The sequence below is a fragment of the Apostichopus japonicus genome, chromosome 11 (genome assembly GCF_037975245.1).
Source record: "Apostichopus japonicus isolate 1M-3 chromosome 11, ASM3797524v1, whole genome shotgun sequence".
NCBI lineage: Eukaryota > Metazoa > Echinodermata > Holothuroidea > Aspidochirotida > Stichopodidae > Apostichopus > Apostichopus japonicus.
The window spans coordinates 28167877-28193089 of NC_092571.1; the positions used below are offsets into that span (position 1 = coordinate 28167877).

The 25213-nt window shown below is 37.8% G+C and overlaps 2 protein-coding genes across 4 annotated transcripts in view; both read left to right on the forward strand.

The window, feature by feature from the left end:
- LOC139975580 (carotenoid-cleaving dioxygenase, mitochondrial-like) overlaps window positions 1-14766 on the forward strand; it is a 39959-nt gene extending 25193 nt beyond the window's left edge. Inside the window, exons 4-8 of one of the 2 annotated variants that reach the window (XR_011795795.1) lie at window positions 408-470; window positions 2525-2584; window positions 4139-11439; window positions 11706-11791; window positions 12180-12233. Coding sequence is in view for 1 of the 2 variants with exons in the window: in XM_071983601.1 (XP_071839702.1) it covers window positions 11706-11791; window positions 12180-12291; window positions 12550-12707 (356 nt within the window). In the remaining variant the exon portion in view is untranslated. Of the gene's footprint in view, window positions 1-407; window positions 471-2524; window positions 2585-4138; window positions 11440-11705; window positions 11792-12179; window positions 12292-12549 lie in introns of those variants that run through there. The other variant, XM_071983601.1, reaches the window with a different exon arrangement.
- A 2817-nt stretch (window positions 14767-17583) lies between these two features.
- The window catches only part of LOC139975659 (GMP synthase [glutamine-hydrolyzing]-like), a 32306-nt gene continuing 24676 nt past the window's right edge, over window positions 17584-25213 (forward strand). Inside the window, exons 1-4 of one of the 2 annotated variants that reach the window (XM_071983751.1) lie at window positions 17584-17650; window positions 18911-18987; window positions 24344-24435; window positions 24975-25089. In XM_071983751.1, the coding sequence (XP_071839852.1) occupies window positions 17599-17650; window positions 18911-18987; window positions 24344-24435; window positions 24975-25089 (336 nt within the window). In that variant the 5' untranslated portion in view covers window positions 17584-17598. The other variant, XM_071983752.1, reaches the window with a different exon arrangement.

A 25213-nucleotide genomic window follows, 5' to 3' on the forward strand; every position in this document is an offset into this window, starting at 1 on the left:
TCTTAACTCAAAACTTATTTCTTTACTTAAATTGTTGGTCGTCTTTTGTATTTGTGTGTATTTGTTCATATATATTTTCTTTGTACAGAGCTTCTAGGGGCTTTTTTGTATTTTGCACTTTATAAATTGTGTTATTATTATGTACCTTTCAATAAATGCAATGTCGAATATTGTTCCCAGTCCGAACCCTACATCAATGTCTTCACATCTTTTTAAATGTTGTATCAGGCACAAAAAGTTAATCTTTTGATTCCCCAATCCGATAAGGTGATATCATGGGTGGTAGTATCAGTATCACATCATTAGTAAAATGTCCTCACATGTCTTGAAGTTTCTTTGAAAACTGTGTATATGTTCTGAGATGATAATCAGGGACATTACATGAATTATTTATTTTTGTTGTACAGTTACATCAATGGTGGACTCCTCAGAGGCATCTAGACAAGATGTTCATGAAAAACCTCAGACAGGTAAATTATTAGTTTACCATGCCACATTACTTTTGTGGGCCATAATCATGTTAAAACTCGAGAATGTTCAATTTGACGGTTTGTTGTTGCCATCCAGTCATTGAGTTGACTTAACTCGCCATCCAAAATGTTATGTTTCTTTATCTTAGCTCCATAAAATTTCTACCAGTAGATATTGGTATGCTCTCACAATGTAAGACACACTTAACAAACTTCATAGCTATGAACATCTGATTTATGAACATAATGTACATTGGTATCCAAACCTCAAGCATACTGAACTACATACAGTGATGTTGAGTTGGAAATATAAAAGGATTAATGCATCTACTATTAATATCCGCTGTCATCACATACCTATGATAATGGATAAGCTGTGTATATTTGCCCTATGTATTTCTCACTTATCCACATGTTATACATTGCTGCTGTGATGTAAACATGATTTTATTACAGTAGGTGTAATGTCTAGGTTAATGCATAAAATTGTGGCTTGTGAAATACATGTTCCACATTCACAGGGCATAAATTGCATTTGTGTTGAAAACCTATCATGCCTGTGTGATGTATATGTTACCAATGTTCACTGTCCTCATATTCATATGATTACATAAAACAGTGTATGTGTCTTTCCAGCCTAATACACACGGTAAACAGTGCTGCAGTGTCAAAAACATGATGCAAATAAGTTTAATGTATCCATTCTAGTGTACACTGTCCTCAGATGTCTAGGATAATGTATAAACTGTGTTTTTGTCCTGAGATATGTTTCACATGAACACATGGTGATGGGTACCCGGGTACCAGCCCGACGCGATACTACCTGGTTCCTAATTTATTACCCGAATCCTACGCAAAGTGTGATTTTTTTGGCAAAGCGACGGTTAGGCAGATTTCCCATTGACTTAGTGTGTTGTTATGCTACCATTTGGTTGAAGATAACAGCAATATTGAAAGTATTCCATGGATATCTTATAACTGTGTCACAATTTCAGCTCATAAACAGATGACTAGGCTAGATTACCCCATTGACTTAGTGTGGTGTTAGGCAACCATGTTGTCAAACGTAACAGCAATAATGAAAGTATTCCATGGATATCTTCAGTAACAAACAGATTGTTAGGCTTAGCTAGATTTCTCATTGACTTAGTGTGGTGTTAGGCTACCATGTGGAAGAAATTGAAAGAATTCTCACAAATATTATTTATTCATTCGTTTATTTAATAGAAGGAAAGGCTGACAAGGAATTTTACGAGATGTTAATGGATTATAGATGGGATAACTAAAAATTAATAATCGCAAGTGGCTTTGTACTAATCGTTTATTCCAAATGGGTTCAAATTGCGCGAATCGCGAAATCTTGCGGCTAATGCGGACCCTGGGCGTGGATATTAGATAGTAGTAGTAACAACTGTTTAAGATCTCAATTGGATATTTATATGGTCTGATCCAATAGAGGTGGAGAGCAAGCATAAGCAGCGGCAACATTGCGATGTTAGTAGTGATGTTAATAATTAGTTATTAACAAATTAATGAAAGAAAAGCAAATAGAAATTATTGAGGAAGGTTTCATACCTTATCTTACACCTACGTATTTGATACCCGATTGGTAAATGCTCTCGGGTACTCGGTTCCTGATTTTTGGACCCGTGTTAAAACTAGTGATGTACACCATATAATACCAATGTCACTGTCCTCACATGTCTAGGATAGTGTATAAACTGTGTATATGTCCTGAGATATGTTTCACATGCACACATGTGTGATGTATACCATATATTACCAACATTCACTGTCCTCACATGCATCTGATTACATGTAAACAGTGTATGTGTCTTACCAGCCTAATACACATGGTAAAGAGTGCTGCAGTGTCATAAACATGATGTAAATTAGTTTAATGTATCTATTCTAGTGAACACTCTCCTCACCTGTTTAGGATAAATTATAAACTGTGTTGAAAGAAATGAAAACTTGGGAAGAATTTCATGATTAATGTTTGCAAGATCCCTAATCAGGGATATTACGTGAGTTCTTTTATGCTTGATTTTCAGTCACATCAATGGCAGACTCCCCATCATGTACACCAGATGTTCGTAAAAAGCCTCAGACAGGTAAGTTATTTGGTTTACCATGCCACAATGCCATAATCATGTCAAAAACTTGAGAATGTCCAATTAGATGCAGCAATAGTTATGGTGTTACCATCCAGTCATAGAAGATACTAATATAGATTTATTTCATTTTGGATAACTGCCAACACTATATTGTCCTATTGCATTTGCAATGGTGTCAACATTTTCATGCCATGTGTGGAAAGATGGGGGAGGGGGAGGGTGGGGGATGTGACGCAGAGTACAATCTGTGATTACTGTTATTTCTGACAAAATTCTAATGGCACAATCATTCAATGCCAAACAAGCAGGCAGTTATCTTGCACTAAATGTCTACCAAACATCTGCTGGAGCTGGTCCATTTGACTAAGGCTGTGTTTTATGCATATCAATGGGGAACCACTATATGCATGCTTAAATCATATAGTTTGTTTGATGAAATTTAAGAATTATCCCTTTCATTTCTCTTGATCAATATTTATCAAAAAGATTCAGAACAATATTCTCAGACAAATCTTTTAGTTGAGTTTGACAATGCCTCTTTTTATTGATGTGTCAGCTACACTTTTGTCAAATGTATACCACTAGGTGGGCACAGAGAGGGAAGCTGCCATATTCTTTATTGGCAAACTTCTTTCACTTAACCATGAATGCAAGTTTAGAGATGCTTCCTCAAAGGTACATTTGAATTGCTGCAATTTAACCTCCTGCAAACCAACTCATGTTTAGTACATTTGGAATTCCTTATTCCTTGTTTAACTTTCTTCAGTGGCTGTCATGGGTCAAGTAAGGCAGTGTACAGGAAGTAAAGGACAATAAGGCTAGATGAAAGAGTTTGTAGTTTATTTACAAGACAAACAAAACCCTGCAAAAGAAATAATAGAATTACAAACTGTTAGCATGTTCTTAACATTTTGGCATGTACCTGTACATGCAACACCATTAACCTTTACACATGAATATTTTATAACAAAATGGACTGATATAGTGTTACATTCATACAGTTTATGATCTTAATATTCCCTCATTACTATATGTGCAAATATTCCATCAGAGTCCACTTAATATGATATTAAGCAACTCTTTGCACAACAAATACAGTATTAAATTAATTGGATTCTGAAATAAACTTAATGACAACAGCATGTGTACAATGACTTATGGGACCATTGTTGAAGAACTCCTGGTTCTACAGTTCGCAGCAAAACGTGAAGGAACACTACTTACCGTTAACTGAATTCTGGCAGGAACACACAGTATACTGCACAGTGCTGAAGAGTGGGATGTCTCTTGCACCAATGCCCCAATTGCCGCTACTGCTTTTATATTAGCCCTCAACATCTCAGGCAAACATTCCATCCAAACCCAGTGAATGAACGTCTGTTGAAGTTATGCAATTTTACCTGGTGTAGTCCAGATGACTCTGCATTTGCCCGCCTTGACACACACGACATAGTTATGTAACGCATGCTTGGGTCAAGTGACAGTTTTATGCTGTTATTAAACTGTTTCACCTGAATTAAGACAATTCTATTGTTGTCCCTCTTAATACAGGCAAAAGAAAGCTTCAGAGAAACTACGCATCAAGAAAGCCATGGAAGCCAGAAGAAAAGAAATGTGTGCTTGCATTCTTCAAGGATGCCATTTACTCAGGGACTACTCCAAACAGAGCCATGTGTGAATTGGCCAAAGAAGAGTGTGAGATTTTGCAAGATCGTAGTTGGTCCCAAATAAAGGACTTTGTGGTCGCAGAAAGAAAAAGGACATTGAAAAAGGTTCAAAACCAAGAATGATTATTTTCATCAAGTGAAAGGTTTGACAAGGAAAAGTGCATGTTGTCTGACTTAAGTTACTTAAGTGGCTTTACATCATTATGGCTATCGTTCTAGTTTATATTTAAGGTTGATGGTTATATTTGATTCTAGATTATTTTATTTAATATTATATATCTATTATATATATAATATATATATAATATATATATATTATTATTATAAGTCTGATGTCATGTCATGTTTGCTTTCGTTTGTTTCAGTTTGCTTGTTTTCATTTTAGTTTATTTCATTTCAGAGAAAGTTTCGATAAAATCAGTAAAAAAGGTTCTCACAAACACTCCAAGCAATACAGCATTTTTTTGTCCTATAAAGCTTAAACAATTATCCAATTTTCAACATGGAAGCAAATTCAATGGAAAAGATATTATGTAAATAGGCTTTTACAGACTGAAGTTTTACACACAACAAATGTAGGACTACAGATGCAAATTGAACCAATTGTTATGGTGGCAAAGATCACACTGAACACTAAGAGAATGTTTTGCCATGAACAAAATAAACAGAAAAATACTAAAATAACTGTGCATCCCCAAACAAGATATGCTATGCATGAAACCTTTCATTCTGTAGTATGCTAACAAATATTAAACAAGTGGGTGATGTTGCCTTATCACTTAAATGCTGCTGTGAGAGTTGCTTTTGAGTATTGTGTATTTCAGTTTAACCAAATTCCAAAAACTGCAATCTCCAAGGCATTAGTCTATGTTTAAAGAAAAAAACTTTTCTCCCAAATTCTAAATTGACAGATCATACTTTCCTCCATAGTTTCCATGTTGCACTAATTAACAAATCTGTTATTTTGAACTGAAACTTGCTTTTGTTTTGTGCAAAGTAAAACTTTAACAAGGGTAGCCTAAATGTGGTGTGTCTGTCAGACAAAAGGGAAAATTTATTATTGATATGAGATTCCATAAACAACAAACCCCATTTGCTTCAGTTCTGAAAACGTTTGTAAGATTCCATTCACTAATTATGCTTAAATGGTAACTGTATTCACCTCCATATTTAATTTCAAGATGAAAGTTAAGAGTAACTCATGACCGTCTATATTGTAATGCAGATGCAGTGACAGATGGTGTTTTATTGCAGTAGTGTATTTGATTAGTAGTTAAACATAGTGTATGTGTGTTTCCATTACTCCCATGTTAACATGAAGAGCAGCACAACTCCCTAATAGCTCAAACTCAGGGTGGGGTGGATGGGGGGATGGGATGTTGTTATTAGTAGGTGCTCATTCAAAGGAGGTCATGAGTCGTGCATACTGTATTGTTTGCTGTGTTGCTTGAACATCAGTATCTTTAAGTGCTTTTTTCTTTATTCCAGATACTGCATTTAACACATGTTTTGTTGGAATATCAGATACAGTATATCTGTTGATATGAATATGCATGATCTATTTGTAAACCTACCATTCTATTTGAACTTTTCTCTGCATTGTTCAAAAGAGAGATCAGATACAGAGTGAGAACCAAAGAACTTTGTTTTGTGTTCTCTTTCATAAGTTAGGCTGTTTGTTTTAGCATGAACTATCTGTTTTCAAGTTTCTTCATTCTCTATAAGTCCACCTTGACATAAGTGAATCTCCTTTTGTGTGCACATATCTGTTTGCAATTTATCAAACATGTACTACCTTTTCTTGACCATGCAAATTTAGCAATATTTATTACCAAAGGTACATCTGAATTGAAACAATGTGACCAATGGTCATATGTGAACACCGCTGTTAAGCATCATCGGTGTTGTGGTATACAGTGCATAATGGTCACTGACCATCATGCACTGTATACCACAACACCGATGATGCTTCACAGCGGTGCTCACTTGTCAACAATCTTAACATTCAGACAAAGGAATGGAAACACTACATACCATTGTAATAATATTTTCATTAAAGAATTTTCCAGAATCTTGTGATGGAAAGTAAAGCAAAGGAAGAGTTCAGTTAGGCATGGTGTGATACAGTAGTCTGAGATTTACTCTGTCCCTTTATCACTTATGGTTAAACTTTTTAAACAAATATTAGTTGCCTTTCAAACATATTTAGGTGTTTGGGTTGGGTTGTTAAAAGTCATTTGAAGTATGTTGTGAGGTATGTTATAGTAACATGAAGAAATGTCCTGTCATGTATAGATTCTATCTCTATGTACATACACAGTGTATAAGCAAATGTGAGGACATGTCCTCTCATGTAAACAATTTTCCATACAACTGAGTATGGTGTATGTGAGGACATGTACTCCTTTACATACCATCTCCTATACTGGTGTGTATAGGAATGTATAGGTTGTGTATAAAAGGAAACTGAGTACATGTCCTCAGATGAATAAGTTAATCCATACATTTGTGTATAAAATGTCCTCGTTCTCGGACTTGGTAGAGGCACTTTTTGGCAAAAAATTGTGTCCTCACTTACATAGGTATGTCAATATGTATGTATTTGTGTATGTATGTATGTGTGTATGTAGTATGATTGTGTGAACGCTCGCGTGCTCGTACTTCAAGTCCGCGTGCGTTTTGAAGAATAATCCTTCTTTCGGGGTTTCTGCAATCCCTCTTGCGTTCTTGATAAATGTAATGTGAACGGTCGCGGACTTATGGTGACCTGAGATTTCCGACTAAGTTATAATATCCGCTCTATCCAGTTGTAATTTGGCGGGTATTTTTGAACGTGCAGTAGGCGTGAGGTATACCTGCGTTGTGTTTGTTCAAATGTCAGGCCGGGCCTTTCTTAACAGAAACACTACCTAACGACGCTATACGTAAACACATTTTATTTTTCTTCGCACCGATTCGACCAACACTGCATAAAAGTCACCGTTAAGTTCGTGAGACTAGAACAAACTGAATGACAGTCCACTTAAATCTAATAAACTATAATTCATTGTACGCCAAACTCACAGGTTTTTGAAGAGGCCAAAAAACGGTAATTTATGATTACTTCGAAACGGATGATTTTGGACTCGGTTGCTACGGTAGTACTAAAAGGCTAGAACCCTTACGTATGGCCTAGCATATAATGACGTTACATTAGCCTACGCATATACCTTCCTAGGTGTTAAGACCTAATATTAAATGCCTTCGATGTTGGATTAGCCTCAAATACGACATCAGCAGTAGAACAGTGACTAGCAAGATAGTTCGCTCATCCATTTGAAATGTTTGTAACAAATTTGAATCTGGGTTAACGTGTAATGAATATAGTAAAACGCAGGCGCGTAGCCAGGAATTTGCCAAGGGAGGGGCGAAACTGTAGATTCGGCATTGCAAACTATCTAAGCGTAGCGCCACCATGATTGGCGCGAAGCGTACAAGAACATTTTGCCTGAAAATGCCTCCCAGATCGCTGAAAATGGCACTTCCCAGGCCTTGTAAGTTGCATCTTAGTATTTGCTCTTTTGAAAATACTAGCGATATCATAAAAACAGTAAAAAAAAATTTAAAAAATATGCTCAAGGGGGGGGGGCGGCTGCCCCCTTCGCCCCCCCCCCCTTGATTTAAATCGACACATACAATTTAAATCGATGATAAGTAAAATAAATCGGTATATGTCAATTTAAATCGACATATACCAGTTTAAATCGATGATATGTCGAATGAAATCGGTATATGTCAACTTAAATCGACATATACCAATTTAATTCGACTTATACCAGTTTAAATCGACATATTTAAATCGACATATACCAATTTAAAACGATGATATGTAAAATAAATCGGTATATGTCAATTTAAATCGACATCTACTAGTTTAAATCGATGATATGTCGAATTAAATCGGTAGAAGTCAATTGCCTTGGACTTATACCAGTTTCTAGCAACTGAAATTGACATATACCTATTTAAATCGACATATCATCGATATAGCTCATTAACATATTCCAAATTCCGATTTTGGTGATGATTGACATGTGAAGATACATCACGTGCAGTCACCTGACAAGGCGGGCGAATAATTAAATAGTTCCAAATTTACCAAGCTAGCAAGGGTGTTCATCATGATTATGTCAATGGTAATCAGGGGCGTATCCAGGATTTTTTAACCCGGGGGGGGGGGGCGAATTACTCTCTAAGCGGAGCGCCACCATCGGTTGGCGCGCAGCGTACAAGATAATTTCTGGTTTTGATACCCCCCAGATCACCGGAAATGGCACTTCTCGGGCTTGAAATGACCAACCAGATGTACACTTCTGCCTGAGAACTAAGAATTTCCCAATAGTTTTTTTTTCATCCATAACCTTTTTGAAGATGTCACCAGTCACACATCATGTTCGACCTCACCGCATCTCCTGTGGATCATTGCTTTTTTTAGGTGATTCTACGTCGCGGCCCACAATACCCGTAAGCCCCACTTTTCAAGGTTTTAAGACCATTATTTGTTCAGAATTTGAAAATTCACAAATTCTCGTGAATAAATTCACTTCAAAACATACCCATAATGTTGCACAAAATTTCATCTATGGACAACCAATACAGGAAACCTTCAACCCCTAACAGACCGGTCAAAATTGCATGGAGGGAATAATGATGAAGAATGGTGGTCAGGGAATTTTCGAAAATTCAGACACAGTTAATTTATTGGTGTACATCTATTAAAACCTCTTATAAAGGCTACTATAAACCTTCGTTGAAGGAAATGAAAAAACCCAGATATTTCCGAAACCGAACACTACACATATCTACAGTTGGAGGCTGTTCATCCCGGAGCGCCATTTTCATGCTCACTGATATGATGTGATATCTGCTGTTTGCTTTAAAAATTCGAATAGTTGAAAGGAGACTGAAATAAGTAACTATTATCTGTTTATTGTGTAATGCTCCACCCGGGTGTATGGATGAGCCTGGCGGGCTCCTGGCCCAAAGGGGCCCCTATCAGGAGGTCTAAGCAAGGGCGTCCTCAGAAATGTTTACAGGGGGGGGGGGTCAGTAGGTCATAAAGGTGTAACACACTACTTGAGTATACTATCTAAGTGGAGAGCCACCATCGGTTGGCCCGAGCGCACGACGATTTCTTTGCCAAAAAATACTCCTATAGATCGTCGGAAAAGACAGTTCCCATTCAAGCTGCATTTACACATCGGTTATTTTGAGATCTCATGTCTTAGGATTTTGACTTTCAATAATTTCAGTAATGCATTATGGGTCCTATGCAATGAACATAACTAGAGAACTGTCGGTTGGGGAAATCATTGAAATGTCAAATGCTTAACTTTTTTTTTTAATTTGTGATTTTCCAGGGGGAGTGGGCAAGTGCCCCCTATACTGTATGGAGTATAATGGAGACTACTGTACAAATACAGTAATCAAACCTTAGTATAAACCTAATTTCGGCTGAAACTTTGTCTCCATCTAAGCCTAATTTCCTGTGCTTTTTTACTTACCAGATACACCGAAGGCATCTTTATTCTTACCTTTTATATTATATTTATATGCAAGCCCTGCCTTCTTTTTCAAAGGAACGCAGTTTCAAGTCTGTTGGGTGGTGGGTTATTGTTTTAGAATTTTTCAAAAAATCATATGTCCCGATGTTGTACTCAGTACAACATTGGCTGGAATTGGGTTTTACATAATATACTTCGTTTCGATTATAATAATAAATAACATAACTAGCTCGACACAGACATTAATACCCAATGAGCCCATGATCATGATGTCCGTATTCCGTATCACGTGAAAATATGTATGTCTTGTTCAGTCTTTGCATGAGTTTTTCTTTCCCAGTAAAACGGGCCCTCCCTATCCAAAGAGGTATACCCTTGCATCAGTATAGCGGGGTCCCCTTTTGGTCGGGGCCACCTGGTTACCACGGTCTGAGCCCATAGGAGTTACGCTACTTTGCCCCACATTCTTTTCATTTCGAAAGACGCACAGTTTCAAGTTCATTACACACTGAAGGCTTCGATTCTCTATCTGCCTTCAGTTAAGGGAAGATCTTGGGATTTTCATCCCTATCGCTAGATATTGCTAGATATCCATACAGTACAGTGCCCTTGGGATTTCTTGGATTTTTCGGGGCCTGATCTTGGGAAATTGCAAAGTCGGAAGTGGTCACACTCTATGTAGGTCAGTGCACGACCTCTAGACGTCACTAATATACCCGATTGTTATCGATGAAGTGGTGTGTTGTCGGATTTTGTCAAGGTCTTGGTACTACGGGCGAAGGTCATTAATTAATTAGTTTCGTAACTCATCGGGAAGCGATTAGAGGGGTGGGCGTATATTTGTGGGCGCGCGTTTTCATGCAGATGGGAACAATCTCAAGAAGTGATGGGTTCGTCATGTTCCCCAGCGACTCGGTCGAGTTCGAGACCAGCCACAGTTGGTTTCATAGCACAATTGTACAATTTAAGGCGTCCATATACACACACACTCGTTATCATATTTAGTACCGGTATATATATATAGATATCTACATTAGTGAGAGAGGAAAAATGGAAACGTCAAAAATGGAGTTGGTCGGTGTAAGGGGAAGGGTGAGGCGCACACCCCTCCGTAATCCTCGATCCGTCACTGGCTACCCTGTGTGTATAATAGTGATCAGCGCTGTAATTATGACTGTTCCTCTTATCTTCCCGGTGTCTTGGCGTTTATCTTCTACTCCCTCCTTTTCTCCTTTTTCTCTCTTTCTTCTTTTTCTTTTCCCTTCCTTCCTCTCCTTCCTCCTCTTTTTTTCTCCCTCTTTTTTCCTTCTCTTTTTTTCTCTCCTCTTTTTCTTAACCGGGAGGCGCGCGCCCCCAACACCCCCCTGGATACGCGCCTGTATATATCATTGATAAGATTAGCCTCATCGGAAGGATAGATTATGAACATTCTTTAAATATTCTAACTGGTTGAGTAAGAATGAAATGATTGTTCGTGTTCCTTATATACCAACTGAAGAAACTATTATGCTGTTCTCTCATTTAGTTGCGATCTTTTACCACTGCAGCATACATAGGCCTACTAAATAGAGACAGAGGTAGAACGAACGTATATAGTGTAGGCTAATACCAGGGCGCACACTTGTTTATAACCCAGTTTTTAGTGAGTGCAGTTTATCTGTAAGGAACTATACTGTAAACTATAAGGTCTACTGATAAGAACTTGTTCCATTACCTACAATATGTATTCAGCATTGACTCGTAGTATGGCTAATGTACCTATTGATCTATGCATGGGGGAATTAAAACCGTATGCCCCACCCTTTTTTTGTGTGTGCATATCTAGCATTACTATTCCGCGTCCAAAATACCCAAATAATCAGACTAAACTTATTTCACAGTGAAAAATTAAAATGATTGTTTCCCCAGATTTGGAGTTACCAAGAATTAACTACGAAGAATACAACGGTAAAAAATACCAGTTTTTCTACGCTTCTTCAGGTGACCATAAAAAAGTACGTATTTTAACTTAACTTCAGTTACGTTTCGAATTCAGTGACGTCACACACATTTGGTCTAGTCTCATAGTGTAATGAGTTACGGCAAAGGGTGACCCACTCTATGCGTCGAGGGTAGATGCTTGGATAAGCGTTTCTCTGTGAGGTGATATTAATGATAACAAAACATTAAGTAAGTATAGGCTTCGCCTCATATTAAACCAGCCGTTAAGAAACCTAACATGCGATGACTCGACTATTGGCATTTCTCATGACTGGTTATTACAATATATCCTCGCTTTTCGTAATTTAAAGTAACAACTTCATACATCAGGAGGGTATACTATACATAACATTAAAGATTTCATTATTGTTTTTTTTTTCTCTTTTCTATCGCTTTGACCAGCTTGTAAAGGTAGACACTCTAAACAAGACATCAAAAGAGTGGACGGATTCTCTCTGTTACACATCTGAACCCGTCTTTGTACCAAACCCAGGAAGGGAGGCAGAAGACGATGGTATTTATATAGCTCTCATTGTACAATAATATACTGTTACCGAGACAGAACGGCTATAGAGCCGGAGGGGAATTTGCGAGAGCATTCGATGATGATGTATTTTAAGGAATTTCTGAGAAATATGTAAATATAACATCATGGCTACAATATGCATCAGTGATATTGGGTGGATTCCACTTGTTGCTACTCAGAAGTCAATTCGCTTTCATATGCGCATTAACCAAGAGTTTTGTCATTTTCTTCTCATTTTCTCGCTAGGAGTGGTACTTTGCAGTATGATTGACTTAAAGGCTGCTGGACGATCTCCTTACCTTGTCGTACTGGACGCAAAAACATTCCAGGAGCTTGCACGTGCGGAAATCCCCGTTGATATTCCCCTCGGAATTCATGGCATTTTCATTCCTGAAATAAAGTGACGTCATATAAATTCTCCAATCGCCGTCGTGTGTTGCCTGGGAGACCCAAGTTGAAAAAGATCCATCATGGCGTAGTTTTTACTACTTTTTCACCTTCAAAAATAGTACGTTTGGCATACCGGGGTTCGGTATTAACCGATGGCACACTGACGGCAAATTTATCGACTGTGCCCCTATTTAATGCCCTTAAAACATCCGTTACTGACGGCTACAAGTGCTGTGCCCCTTTAATCATGTTCGCGTAGGCAACCTCATCATTACACCAAACAACTACCTATATGGTTCCATTCGCGACTGGTTTGAATGGTTCCAATCGTGGCTGGGTTTGAATGGTTCCATTTGCGACTGGTATAATTGAATGGTTCTATTTGTGAATTGGAATCCTCAATTGGTTCCATTTTGCTATATCCTGATGTACATGGATGTATTTTTGGCAAATAAACCTAATGTTGCAGTACCAAATAAGCACGTGTCTTACATAAAGTGTACAACATAATAATTGTGTTTATGGCAGATAAACGTGTTATCTACACGTGACTCGGGAAGCACATGTACATCCATTTCACAAGTGGTTGTTTTCTGGTTACTATGCTACGGCTGCTTGCTGTATGCTCCTCACAGGTGCTTGGGGTACTAGATACTTATTTTGGGCATTCTAGATCTTCTCCCACATGCACCTTACCGAAAGATCCAGGACAGCTGGAACCAGGGACGTAGCCAGGGGGAGCAGGGGAGCGACTACTTCCCCCCCCCCTCAAATCCCTGGCTACGTCCCTGGCTGGAACATGTACCTGGTGCATCTTCATGAAGATTTGTTTCCCCATTTGGATAACTGATTTTTAATTGCAAACAAAAATGTTAACTCGCCATTCATATAAATTGAAGAACACTTTCTATAGCGGTTGTAATTAACAGATTTATTAAGATTAGATATACTGCTTGCAAAACAGACAGCTTTCATAACAAATTGAAAGGCATGAAATTATATAAATGGGAAAATATGACTAATATTTTTTATTTTTTTTTATAGGTTTTGGTCTGTTTTATAGCCTTCTCATGTTTTAAGATTTTTGTGTTCGTATTTTTCATACTGTTTAATTTTCGTTTTTGTGTTTTCTAGACTTTTTTATTCCTTTTGATTTCTCTGTCTCTTTGTTTCTATTTGTTTTAGGTTTTGTAAAGCGCCTAGAGGCCTTTTGGTATTTGGCGCTATATTAAGAAATTATTTATTATTATTATGAGTATGCTTAATGCATGCAGGCTATCATTCTAGTAAGAAGACAACACTTAACAAAGAGCTGTAGCATCATATGGTCTGTCAGTCATCTTGCAATTGCCGAAATGAAATCTTTTGCGTGTATCGAATAAACTAAGATAAGATGTGTGTCTTTCTGTGTATAACTATAAACATTATATTTTCAAGGTTGAGTGCAAAATCAGTCAAGGAACTTAGACAAAGCTCCGAAATTGTCGTCCAAAAGTTACTTACAAAGTAAAATGGACAGACTAGATGTTCCAATGGCTCCAATCTAACGAATTAACCTTCAATATGAACTTCATACATACACGGTAAGAATGAGGGTTGTATCGAAGTCTCCACCGAGGTCAAGGCAGTTTCAATTCAACATCAGTTGAAGTGCAAAAACCTTGTCCGGACTATACATGAACTTTATTGATCACTCGAGGTCAACAACATTAAACTAACTGTGACTTGAAAACCTTGTAGCAAGTACCGAGTATAACGGCGGGTACTATATAATAAATGTTTATTTTCGGGCCGTCCCCATTTTCCCCCTGAATTTTCTGTGGGGGAAACTATGTTAATACTTCTCCCCGCTCACTGTAACATTATGGATTTATTTCATGTAAATCCATGATCTGGGGATATCCCCAGGCTTAGAAATGACTGTCTGATTTCAATTGATTATTATGCTTATTTTGACATTTCTCATATACCTAATACTTACAATGAAACAGTAATTACGCATAGCAAAACGCAATTTCCACGTCATGGTATTCCAGACGTCCTAATTACAGATAACGGACCTTTATTTACAAATGTGCAGTTTAAGAATTTTTCTTTCTAAATTGTATCAATATCATCATACTACTTAGTCCATTACCACCCATGCACAGTATAATGGTATGGCTGAGAAAGGAGCTCAAATTGCCAATGGATCAAGGCCAAAGAGAGTGGACAAGACCCTTATCTAGTATCGCTCTCGGTGATTACATTAATACGACCCGACATCCTGTTAGGTTCACCAGGTCAAGGTTTGGAAGAAGGAGGAAAACATTACTCAGCCGTTAACCGCTGAAACCAGACTCGGCGAACAAACAATTATTGACAGATAAGTGATAACTACAGAAATCGTATTATGACAGACAAAGAATCTACCAGAACATGAACCTGGAGACATTGTTCGCTTACAGACTGACAAAGGTTTGGTTAAGGTAGCAAGAGATTTGAAAGGGTGTGGGGGGGGGGGGCAGAATTTTAAATGGGCACTTCATATACAAAGGGAACGTTAATGTACTTATCAGGAGCGCCATGGTGTACAAAGAAAATGTTTGCCCAACAAATACCTCCCTGCAGGAAATAAACAATAATGAGAGTATTGTATTACGTAGCTATGGTGGCTTAATAATACTGTAGGGACATAGAAAAGAAGAAAAGTATCCCTAAGTGTCATTTGTATCTCAAAAGTTTGACCTTTTAGCTCAAAATTGTGGAATTAATAGGTCAAAACAATAAAAGGTCACAACTTTGACTTTTCATCTCAACATATTGACTTTTAACGTCCAAATTTAGACTTTCTTTCTCAAACTTTTGATCTTTCATCTCAAAATTTAGACTGTTTAACTCAAAATTATAGACTTAAAAATACATAAAAAGTAACAATTTTGATTATTTACCTCAAAAGTTTGACTTTTAAAGTCCAAATTTATACTTTACATATCAAACTTTTTAGGCATTGAAGACCCGCCCCAAGCCGCGTGCCGCCCTCCGAAAAAAAGTTAACTTTCCGTTGCTTGCAAGTGAAGTTTTCTTCTTGTCGCTACAAAATGCAGACAGTAATTAAACATGATACCTTGTTATCTTTTATCTGGACCTGAGATGTCCATCGCTGCTATGTACACTGTGTGGTGGGTATTGACCGTATCTACATGTTTTTACTGTACACTAGTGTCTAATTACCGACGGTAGCAAGCTGTGTGTATTTTCTGGGATCGATGGTGGGACCTAACACTTCTGTTACACCTCATTCGAAACTAGGTCAGATTACCGGCATGAGACGTTTCTTTGTGCGCGAGTTTTCAATCCCTTTAAAAGGTCCACACAAAAAAGTCAAAATTGTGTCTTTCAAAGTCACAATTTTGAGATTTAAGGACACTTTTTCCCTTCCTCATTCCCTATTAAGCCTCCTTACGTAGCAAAAGAACTTTCAGAGGTAAGATTGAGAAAGGTCGCTTAGCTTCCTGCAAGCTAAAAGAGGGCTTTAATATTTCCTGCTTTTACTTCATTTTATTTTTCGGGGTATTCAAGGGGGGGGGTCGCTAAAGTTAGTCCATAGGTGTAGTCAAGTCACTGATTATATATTTAGTATGTATTAAACAAAGTTGTATTTGATGATTTAATTGATACTATGGATTTAGACAGTGAAACCTTACTCAAATCACACATGTTTGCATCAGCAAAAATTGTGAGATGAAACAACAGCAAAAATGCATCAGCAAAAATTGTGAGATGAAACATACCGGATGTATTTCATGTAAACCCTGATACTACTACTTATTGTATTGCGCGTGCGCGTTACAATATTGGCATTACTGGCCAAATAAAGCGATACCTACATGACTGGACGTTGGAACTTAACATTTTACATATAGTCTCTGTACACTTGCAGTTTCAGAGGCTACCTGCGTAACCAACTTATTCGTAGTATGTCACGGCGCTCACAAGCGCCCTCACTTTGTAGGTACCTACATGACTATAATCGCTGGTGTGTTGTCCGCTCAAAATTTAACACCATGAACAACCGAAAAGTTCTTCCTAATATTGCAAGCACTCCACGTGCACTACAGTACTGCGTATTGACAGGCAAAATGCAGTTCTAGTTATTGCAGTGCGCATGCGTGCTACAATATTGGCATTACTAACCAAGTGAACGATTGAAACTTAAAGGCATTGAAGACTCGCCCAAACCGCGTGCCGCACTCTGAAAAAGTTAACTTTCCGTTGCTTGCAAGTGTAGTTTTCTGCTTGTCGCTACAAAATGCAGACAGTAATGAAACGTGATACCTTGTTATCTTTAACTGGACCTGGAATGTCCATCGTTGTATCGTTTGTACACTGTGCTGTGGGTATTGACTGTACACTAGTGTCTATAATTACCGAAGGTAGCATGCTGTGTGCGTATTTTCTGTGATCGGTGGTGGTGTCTAACACTTCTGTTACACCTCATTCGAAACTAGGTCAGATTACCGGCATGAGACGTTTCTTTTTGCGCGAGTCTTCACACCCTTTAAAGTTTCATATGGTCTCTGTCCATTTGTATTTTCAGAAGCTAGCTGCGTAGCCAATTTATTCTTAGCCTTGTCACGGCGCTCGCGAGCGCCTTTACTTTGTAGATACCTACATGACTATATACTCCCTGGTGTGTTGTCCGCCCAAAAAAATAACACCATGAACAACCGAAAAGTTCTCCCTAATGCTGGAAGCACTCCATGCGCATTACGATACTGCGTATTTGCAGGCAAATACAGTTCTAGTGATGTCAATAACTTAGCTACGAAAAAGGGGCGCGCAAGTGGCAAGCTTGGATAGTGCTGGATTTTTTGTTACAGGATGAATAGTATGAATTGACCATGCATGCAGTCAACAAGGCATATGCTAGTTAGTAGTTCGCACTCTTCTGTACGTGAACTCACGCTACATGCAGGTAGGCTAAGTTCGTACACTTAGGCTATACAAACATATCCCCGCGGTCTCCTGCATGTGCGACAGTTGGCGGTATGATTGTTGCCTAACATAAATTGCCTCAGATATTTGACTTCCTCAAATATCTCACTGTTAATGTCATTTCCTCGGTTACAAGTGCGCTCTTTCAAAACTCATCTTAATATTGTGATTCAGAGTGAATAAAGGTAGTCAACTATACGCCTGTGTGTACCTTTTTGTAAACCTACACCACAGTAGGCTAACGTAACATAAAGTAGTCAATGCAAGGTCAACCTACTAACAGTACTGTAGGCCGAACGATAAGGCCTAGGCTAGGCCCACAGTAAGTTAGTGTTAGGGCTTAGTACTCAGTAATGTTTCCTTTTCGCGGTAGCAAACGCTAATGTTGTTGTTTCAGGATTCGTTAAGCCTTTATTACCCAGAAAATGTAGCAATCCTGTAGGACTATTTGGTCATCTGTTGCCTTAGTACTTACTGCAGTAGGCCTAGCCTAGGCCAAACTTACACAAGTTATGCTGCAGTACATACATTAACCTAAGCCTAGGCCCAACCTGCAATTTACAATGTTATACTAGACCTGCAGCACGGTACTCAAGCATGTTGTTTGTTTCTGTTATATATACAGTGTTACATGTTACAGTTATTATGACTCTGATGCCTAAAGTTATACCTAGGCGGCAGACGTAAGCTAGTACTAGTAGGAAGTAAATGCATTCGTGCCAGCCTATGATCAAAGTTATGACTGAAATAACTTAGGCATAGAAAAGTAGTTCAAAGTCTAGCTCTAAAGCAGAATTTGAATCATTTTTCGGTCAAAGTCTGAGTGGATCAGGAAGAGATTTACAAAACATTGGTGTTGCTTGTTAGAATACAATATAGGCCTAGACAAGCTAACAGTAACACATTAATCAAACACATTTCATTGTGTGCAAATATCTCAATACGATATAGCCTATCTCAAAACAATGTAGACTACACAGTGAACAATTTTGTTGGACTCAGTACATTCATAGATTCACCCTCCAGCAAAAAGCAGACTTGCATGGCCCTCTTTTAACTTACATCAAATGTGCTGATCACATACCTGAAATGCATCATATGCCTACCTCTGTCATTTTCTTTTCAAATATCACAGGTTAAATATTCAGTTCCATTGATTGAAATTTACAGAAAATGTTGGCAGGGACAAGCATATCATATATAACAGTAATAGACAATTTAATTTAAATATTCTTTTCAGGTAAAAATCCTTGTGATATGGCCAACACTTGCTTAGAGAAAGTGGTGATCTTAGATGCTGGAGCACAATATGGCAAGGTGAGTAGAACTTTGCCTTAAAGTCTCTATTGTGAAAGTGAGTGTTCTCTACAGTTGGTTTGTTAATTTTACTTGAAGCACCCTGTGATTGGTTTTATTGCACATATACATATGAAATATTTCAATGTGATGCATTGGGGCTATCAGGATTGAGTACATTAGGGAAACAGTCCCCTTACAGCGAAGTTGCATTTCCAACCCGACCTCAAGCGGGGGAGCTCGGGTTGGGCTTATCTCGAGCTTCAGCTCTGCTTACACCACTTATCTTAACCCTATCACACGGACCAACGAACATGCGGTTTGCTCGCGGCACTAGTGTGTCAGCTATATGCAAGTGATCAACAGATCAACGTTGTTCACAGGCATGCACAGCTATAGCTACAGGCGTACATACAGTACTCGCGACATATGATCGTATGAAGTGTATTCCGTGTCTTAGTTCCCTCTAGCTGCCGGTTCGGATTTTCGTGATTTTTATTCACCGGTTCCTGATTTTTCCGCGTCTGGCTTGCCTTTAATACATAACACCAGACGACCGCTAATTTTCATAACCGACGCTTGGAAATTTCCCAAACGTTACTACATCCAAACCTGAGAGTTTCATGTGCCCCGAATTCATAGCTGTCGCATTAGGCCTAACGCTATGTTGTAACATTGAGAAACCGGCCTCTGAATACGGTCTATATTTTTGTTCAAATTAATGCTGCACAAGTAAATGTAATTTTTTATTATTAGAAACATCATTGGAGTTGTTTTTAGTTCTTATCATTCCTTTATATCAATCTGGAAACGTTAAACAGTAATCCTACACTAGTTACGTTGTCACTATTTACTTAGTTTGATTTGCCTAAGCTTAAATTTCTAATTGAGCTTGAATGGAGTTAATAATAGTGACGAACAAGGATGTTAAACACTAAGTTCGGCATATTTTTTATTTGTTCATAAACGGAATGTTATTGAACATAAGTACAAAATAACGTCGGAGTGTAAGAATTAGGTATTAAAATTAACATTTTGGTAAAGATTGAAGATGGATGATTTGTTTGAGATACTTTTTGTGATGGAAAGTTTGGGTAACTATTCTTGGCGCTTTTCGGGCCATTAATACATCTAGTAGGTTAGGCCATTCGCTATTCATAAACACATGGTTACTTGGTACGGACAATCGTCATCTTTTTTATCTTTGGAATTTTTTTTTTTGGAAATCCTTTTTCTTTTTCTTTTTCCGCGAAACTCCTGAGGTGGTTTAGTAGGGGCCTATACATACACAAGGATACATACAAGCCTTTGCTACATGCATGAGAAGAGTTGCATTAAGTACAATGTACCAATTTTGAGGGAAGATAGGCTATTTCATTACTAGGGTTGTGCGGGATCCCGGTAGTCAAGTGAATACCGGCATCCCGATCCCGGCTTTGACTAACCCCGATCACAGTGCAATGTGTAACTACTACCGGTATTGGGAAAACAACTGGTTATTACATTCGTTTCGGTATCATTCCCGGGAATCCAGGACATAATAAAAATATCTACGTGTTACTATTTAAATTAGAGAAAAGAAAACACGTTTATTTCTGGTTCCTGTGTTCTTAGTTTGAATAATATCTTATCAATTTACGCACTGGCCTAGACATATTAACGAATCAACTTTTCACGTAGTAATTTGGACCTATAGCCTACACCAAATATCGAACGTTAGTGAACTCAGCATGTTACGAGACCTCAAAGTTATTCAAAAATTTTCGTTATTTATTCTTCCTTCAAACGATGATTGTGAAGGTTCCCATGTACAAAATCTCACCCTTATGCATTTCACCACATTTTGTGATAATAATTATAACGATTTAATAATTTTTGATCCAAAACCGAAGGGAGCATATCAAATTAAATCCATCTTCGCACGGGACTGTATATTATTATAGCATAGGGTACGGTACTTTTACACACTGCTGTTCGGTACTTGAGAGTTGATGCTGTAATGAAATGGATTCGTTTATTAATGCGGGGGGGGGGGTTCCACGATGTCATTTCTAGTTATCTTTCGCTACTTTTTTTATTTTTAAGAACTTTTGTACGAAGATTGATATTGTACGTATTGAAAGTATATTTTCTGGAGTAAACAACAGCCGATTAACGATATAAATAAATCTGTACTATTCTTATATATGTAGTTTATAATCCCGTATTTATGTAGCCCCTAAGTTACATTATTGTTGTCTGAAGTTCCAAACAGGTGGGGACTTGTTGATAGTTAAAAACTTTTCATTGTGAACTTTTAAACTTAAAGTATTAGTAGTAAGTCGAGTCCTGTCTTTCCGACATGCTTAGTGATTCCCGTTAAATTAAATTGAATTTAGGTAAAAATTCATGCAAACTAGGTAGGCATCGGCCGATCCTAATTCTAAGCCTACATCGAAAGTTACGCCGTATACACCTCGCAAGAAAACCACGATAACCTTGAATGAAAAAACAATATTTTGCACTTGAAGATCTGTCTTCCCCCAAAATACAATGATAAGGTCTAGACTCATTACTTCTTGATACATTGAGTTTCCAATTACTAGTCAAAAACATTTTCTGGAGAAAAAAAACGTAAGATATTTTTCACAAAAATTGATGATTAGATAAGTGCTTCCTCACAATCAACGAGCCGCCCCGAAATTCGCTCCCCTTACGTAAAACTTCTATATATATTACACGTGGAAAAACACGAGTTTTTACACACATAATTCCCATTGACATTGGTCACGGAACATAAGTAGGTCATCGACATTCGAACTTGGCAACTTGCCCAAGTTCATCGCACCATGGGAACGACCCAACAGATTGAACATTATGTTACATTTTCCCGCCATCTGGACGCCGATTGTAAATTTTGGTGTAATATGCAAATTATGAATGGTACTGCCCTTGGTTAAAACTTAAAACTATTGCGACACATACAAATTTTGGGAAACTGTTGTATAGAAGAAACTTTTGTATCAAATGTAAAGTACTGTATGGTAGGCCTACTATAATTTATAAAAGACGGTTTTCCTCAGGTGATAAGGAAAAGGGATGTTTCGGTGAACTCGATCTCTTTGTATAGTACTTGGATACTTAAAATGACCATGCTGTACATGCAGCTTCTATTTCTCTTTAAGTAAGCTCTACTTAGCATTGTTATCCGTTGTGGATCTTTATTGGAATAAATACGAAATGTATTTTTTGACGCCAGTATTTAACGGTAGGCCTAAGCATTTCTTAAATTGTTGACTGAGCTTCAAAATCCATTTTCAAAAAGTATGTTTTCATGAAGGTTTTGTAAAATCGACATATAGCTAGGGTAGGGAAATATTAACGAAAGTTGTTCTATTATACAAATAAAATACATGTTTCTCGTACTGAGATCTGAAGGGAAAAAACGGGCGGCTATCGTTCTTCTTTTCATGCGCTTATACTAGTTTGGAATATGTGGCAACCTTTACGTGATTTCAGAAATGGCTCTTGTTCTTGAAAAAATGACTCCCAGTCATTATTCATTTTCTTATATTAATGTTCTTATTATTTATTGTATATTATTATATTTTTCATTTCACTATTGGTTATGATACTTCAGGTCCTCGGGAGAAGTTAGCTTTACGCTAACCGAGTTAAATATACGGAGATTTGATCACGGGTGCCAATTTGTATCTACGGATCCCCTTATAACATTCAATGCTAACCTCCTATTCTTATGAGGCGAATAGCACATAATATCAATAGGATGGTCGGAGGGAGGTACCTTAGATTATGATGAAATTGTGTTGCGGGCGCTGAGCGAGTGTATGGAGGGCCCGAATGCCCGACATTTTTTATTTATTCGCATTTTTATCCAGGGTTGCTTATTCAGCAAAAGCTGATTTCCAATAAGGCCCTGCTTTTTACATTCAACGTTATACATAAAAAGTAAAACATAGCAATACAAAACAATTAAATGTACAGATACAAAACAATTAACGCTGTAAAGTGGAGACAACTACAAAAAAAATGGAAATAAAAGAATTATCAAACATTGGGCTTGCAAATAATAACTGGAAAGTTTTGGAAACCAACACTATGCTAGTTATTTCAACATGCGCGTTGAAACTTTCGATACCCAAGAGCTGATATAATGTAATAGCTGAACAAAGCCCAGGAAGCAATATAAAAAAAAAATATTGTAAAAAACAGCAAATAAGATTCATAATGCAAAAGTTATCATTGTAATCACTCTCTGGTGAAAGGATTAGTGTGCCTACGACATGAAATTGAAACACAGTAGAAGACTTTCAGTTTATCTCAAATAGTTTTCCATCCAGTTCACATGCATCATGGACTCGCAATAACATAACGAATATAATTTTGCCCTTCAGCTATGTATTTGCCAGGCATAAAGCTGACACATCAACCTTTTGTTTAACTGCCTTTATATAAGCAGATACAAGAAAACGGACTGAGAAAGATTGTATTTTAACAGAGTCGGTGTTGTTTCACAAGGGCGTAGGAACCGGGGGGGCTGCGGGCGCCAGCCCCCCTGCACCCCCCTGTGAAAGATATGGAGGGGCGGAAGTATCATTCCGCCCCCCTCCCCCCCGCTTCGCTTTTCTGTCATCCTAAATCTGTGTTATTATTTATATATTACATAGAAACATAGTTACAAGATAGTTGAGAAGTTGACATGTACAGAGATGAGTTTTAAATGCAAGTCTTCCACTCAACACAGTACACGTTAAGAAGTCAATATCATTTCAGCTATACACTCTATACTGTCTTGATTGCTCATTGATGTGCATATAATCCCTTATGTCCTGTGAAACTGGTTTAATTAAATTAGTTCGCATAAGCGATCTTGTGGTCATTCTTATCTTGCTCATCTTACAAAACCTGCTCAACCATGTGTGGTATAGCCAGATAAGCAGCCACTTTGCAACAATTCAAGTGGAAAATTTTGCACCTTCGGTGTAAGGGGACTGTTTCCCTAATGATCAGATTGTATCAAATACTATTTATCTGAACATTTACAGTATAACCTCCATCTAGCCTTTTCTAATTGAAGGAGAACAATGTGGTAGTGAGTTGTTTCTACTAGTCAACAAAATATTCATGATCGGAAAGATTCATGAGCGAGCCAACAACACAAATTAAATGTAACTATTTAATTTCGAACCAACAACCATTAACACAGTGTATAGAAGATGTTTGGAGTGACCATGGTATAAAATTAAAACTGATGCACATACATGCAGTACTTGTACAATGCTGAACTCTGAACAACAAGTAATAACGAGGTGGGTGCCTCTAATTTTGTCATCAGTGTTTCATCCCTCTAACTTATGATTTGTTTGTTCTTTATCAGGTTATTGACAGGAAGGTCAGAGAACTTTGTGTTGAATCTGAAATAATGCCCCTGGATACTCCTGGCTATCTACTGAAAGAAATGGGATTCAAGTGAGTACAATACGTCAGTGGCTGGGTTTATAGTAGAGCAGGGATGTGCCCACGCTGGGTGGCCCCGCCCAGCACTAAAAAGTACCGCCCAGCACTGTCTTAAAAATCGTGAATCCCGCCCAGCACTATTTTCATCTAAAATCCCAACATTCCTAACCATATATTCAACATCAATTGAAAAGAAATAAAAAAATGTAAATTGTTAGCAAAACTAGTACTTGTGTATGTTCTTAAAAAGCTACACAAGTGTCAGCATTTGGCATCTGAGCACCTTCAAAAATCGAAAAATTTCTCAAAGGGGAGGGGGTGTCCCCATCCCCCTTAGAGTTAGACCCCTCAGTTCAGTACAGTTTGTTAAGCCTCATTTCAGCTTACAAATACTTGATGGAGGTACTATGACATGAACGCTGTTTCACATTTTCCGAGGGAGGTTAAATAGACTATTTAAAAAGTGTCTAGCTGTCTGTACATCTTCATATTTGATGCTGTCTATGAGTTTGTTGTTTAATAACCTTTAAAACTATCGTTCCATTTTCCAGAGGGGTGATTATTTCTGGAGGCCCCTCCAGTGTCAATGACGGTGATGCACCGACCTACGACCCAGCCATATTTCATCTAGGCATTCCCCTTCTCGGAATATGCTACGGTCTTCAGGTGAGAGACGCTGATAAAATGCCTGCTAGAATTTCCTGAGCATATTTTAAACTTACAACAAAGTCAATAGTTTTAAGAAGTAATTAAAATTACTTTTTACCAAAAAATAAAACATTTCCATTTT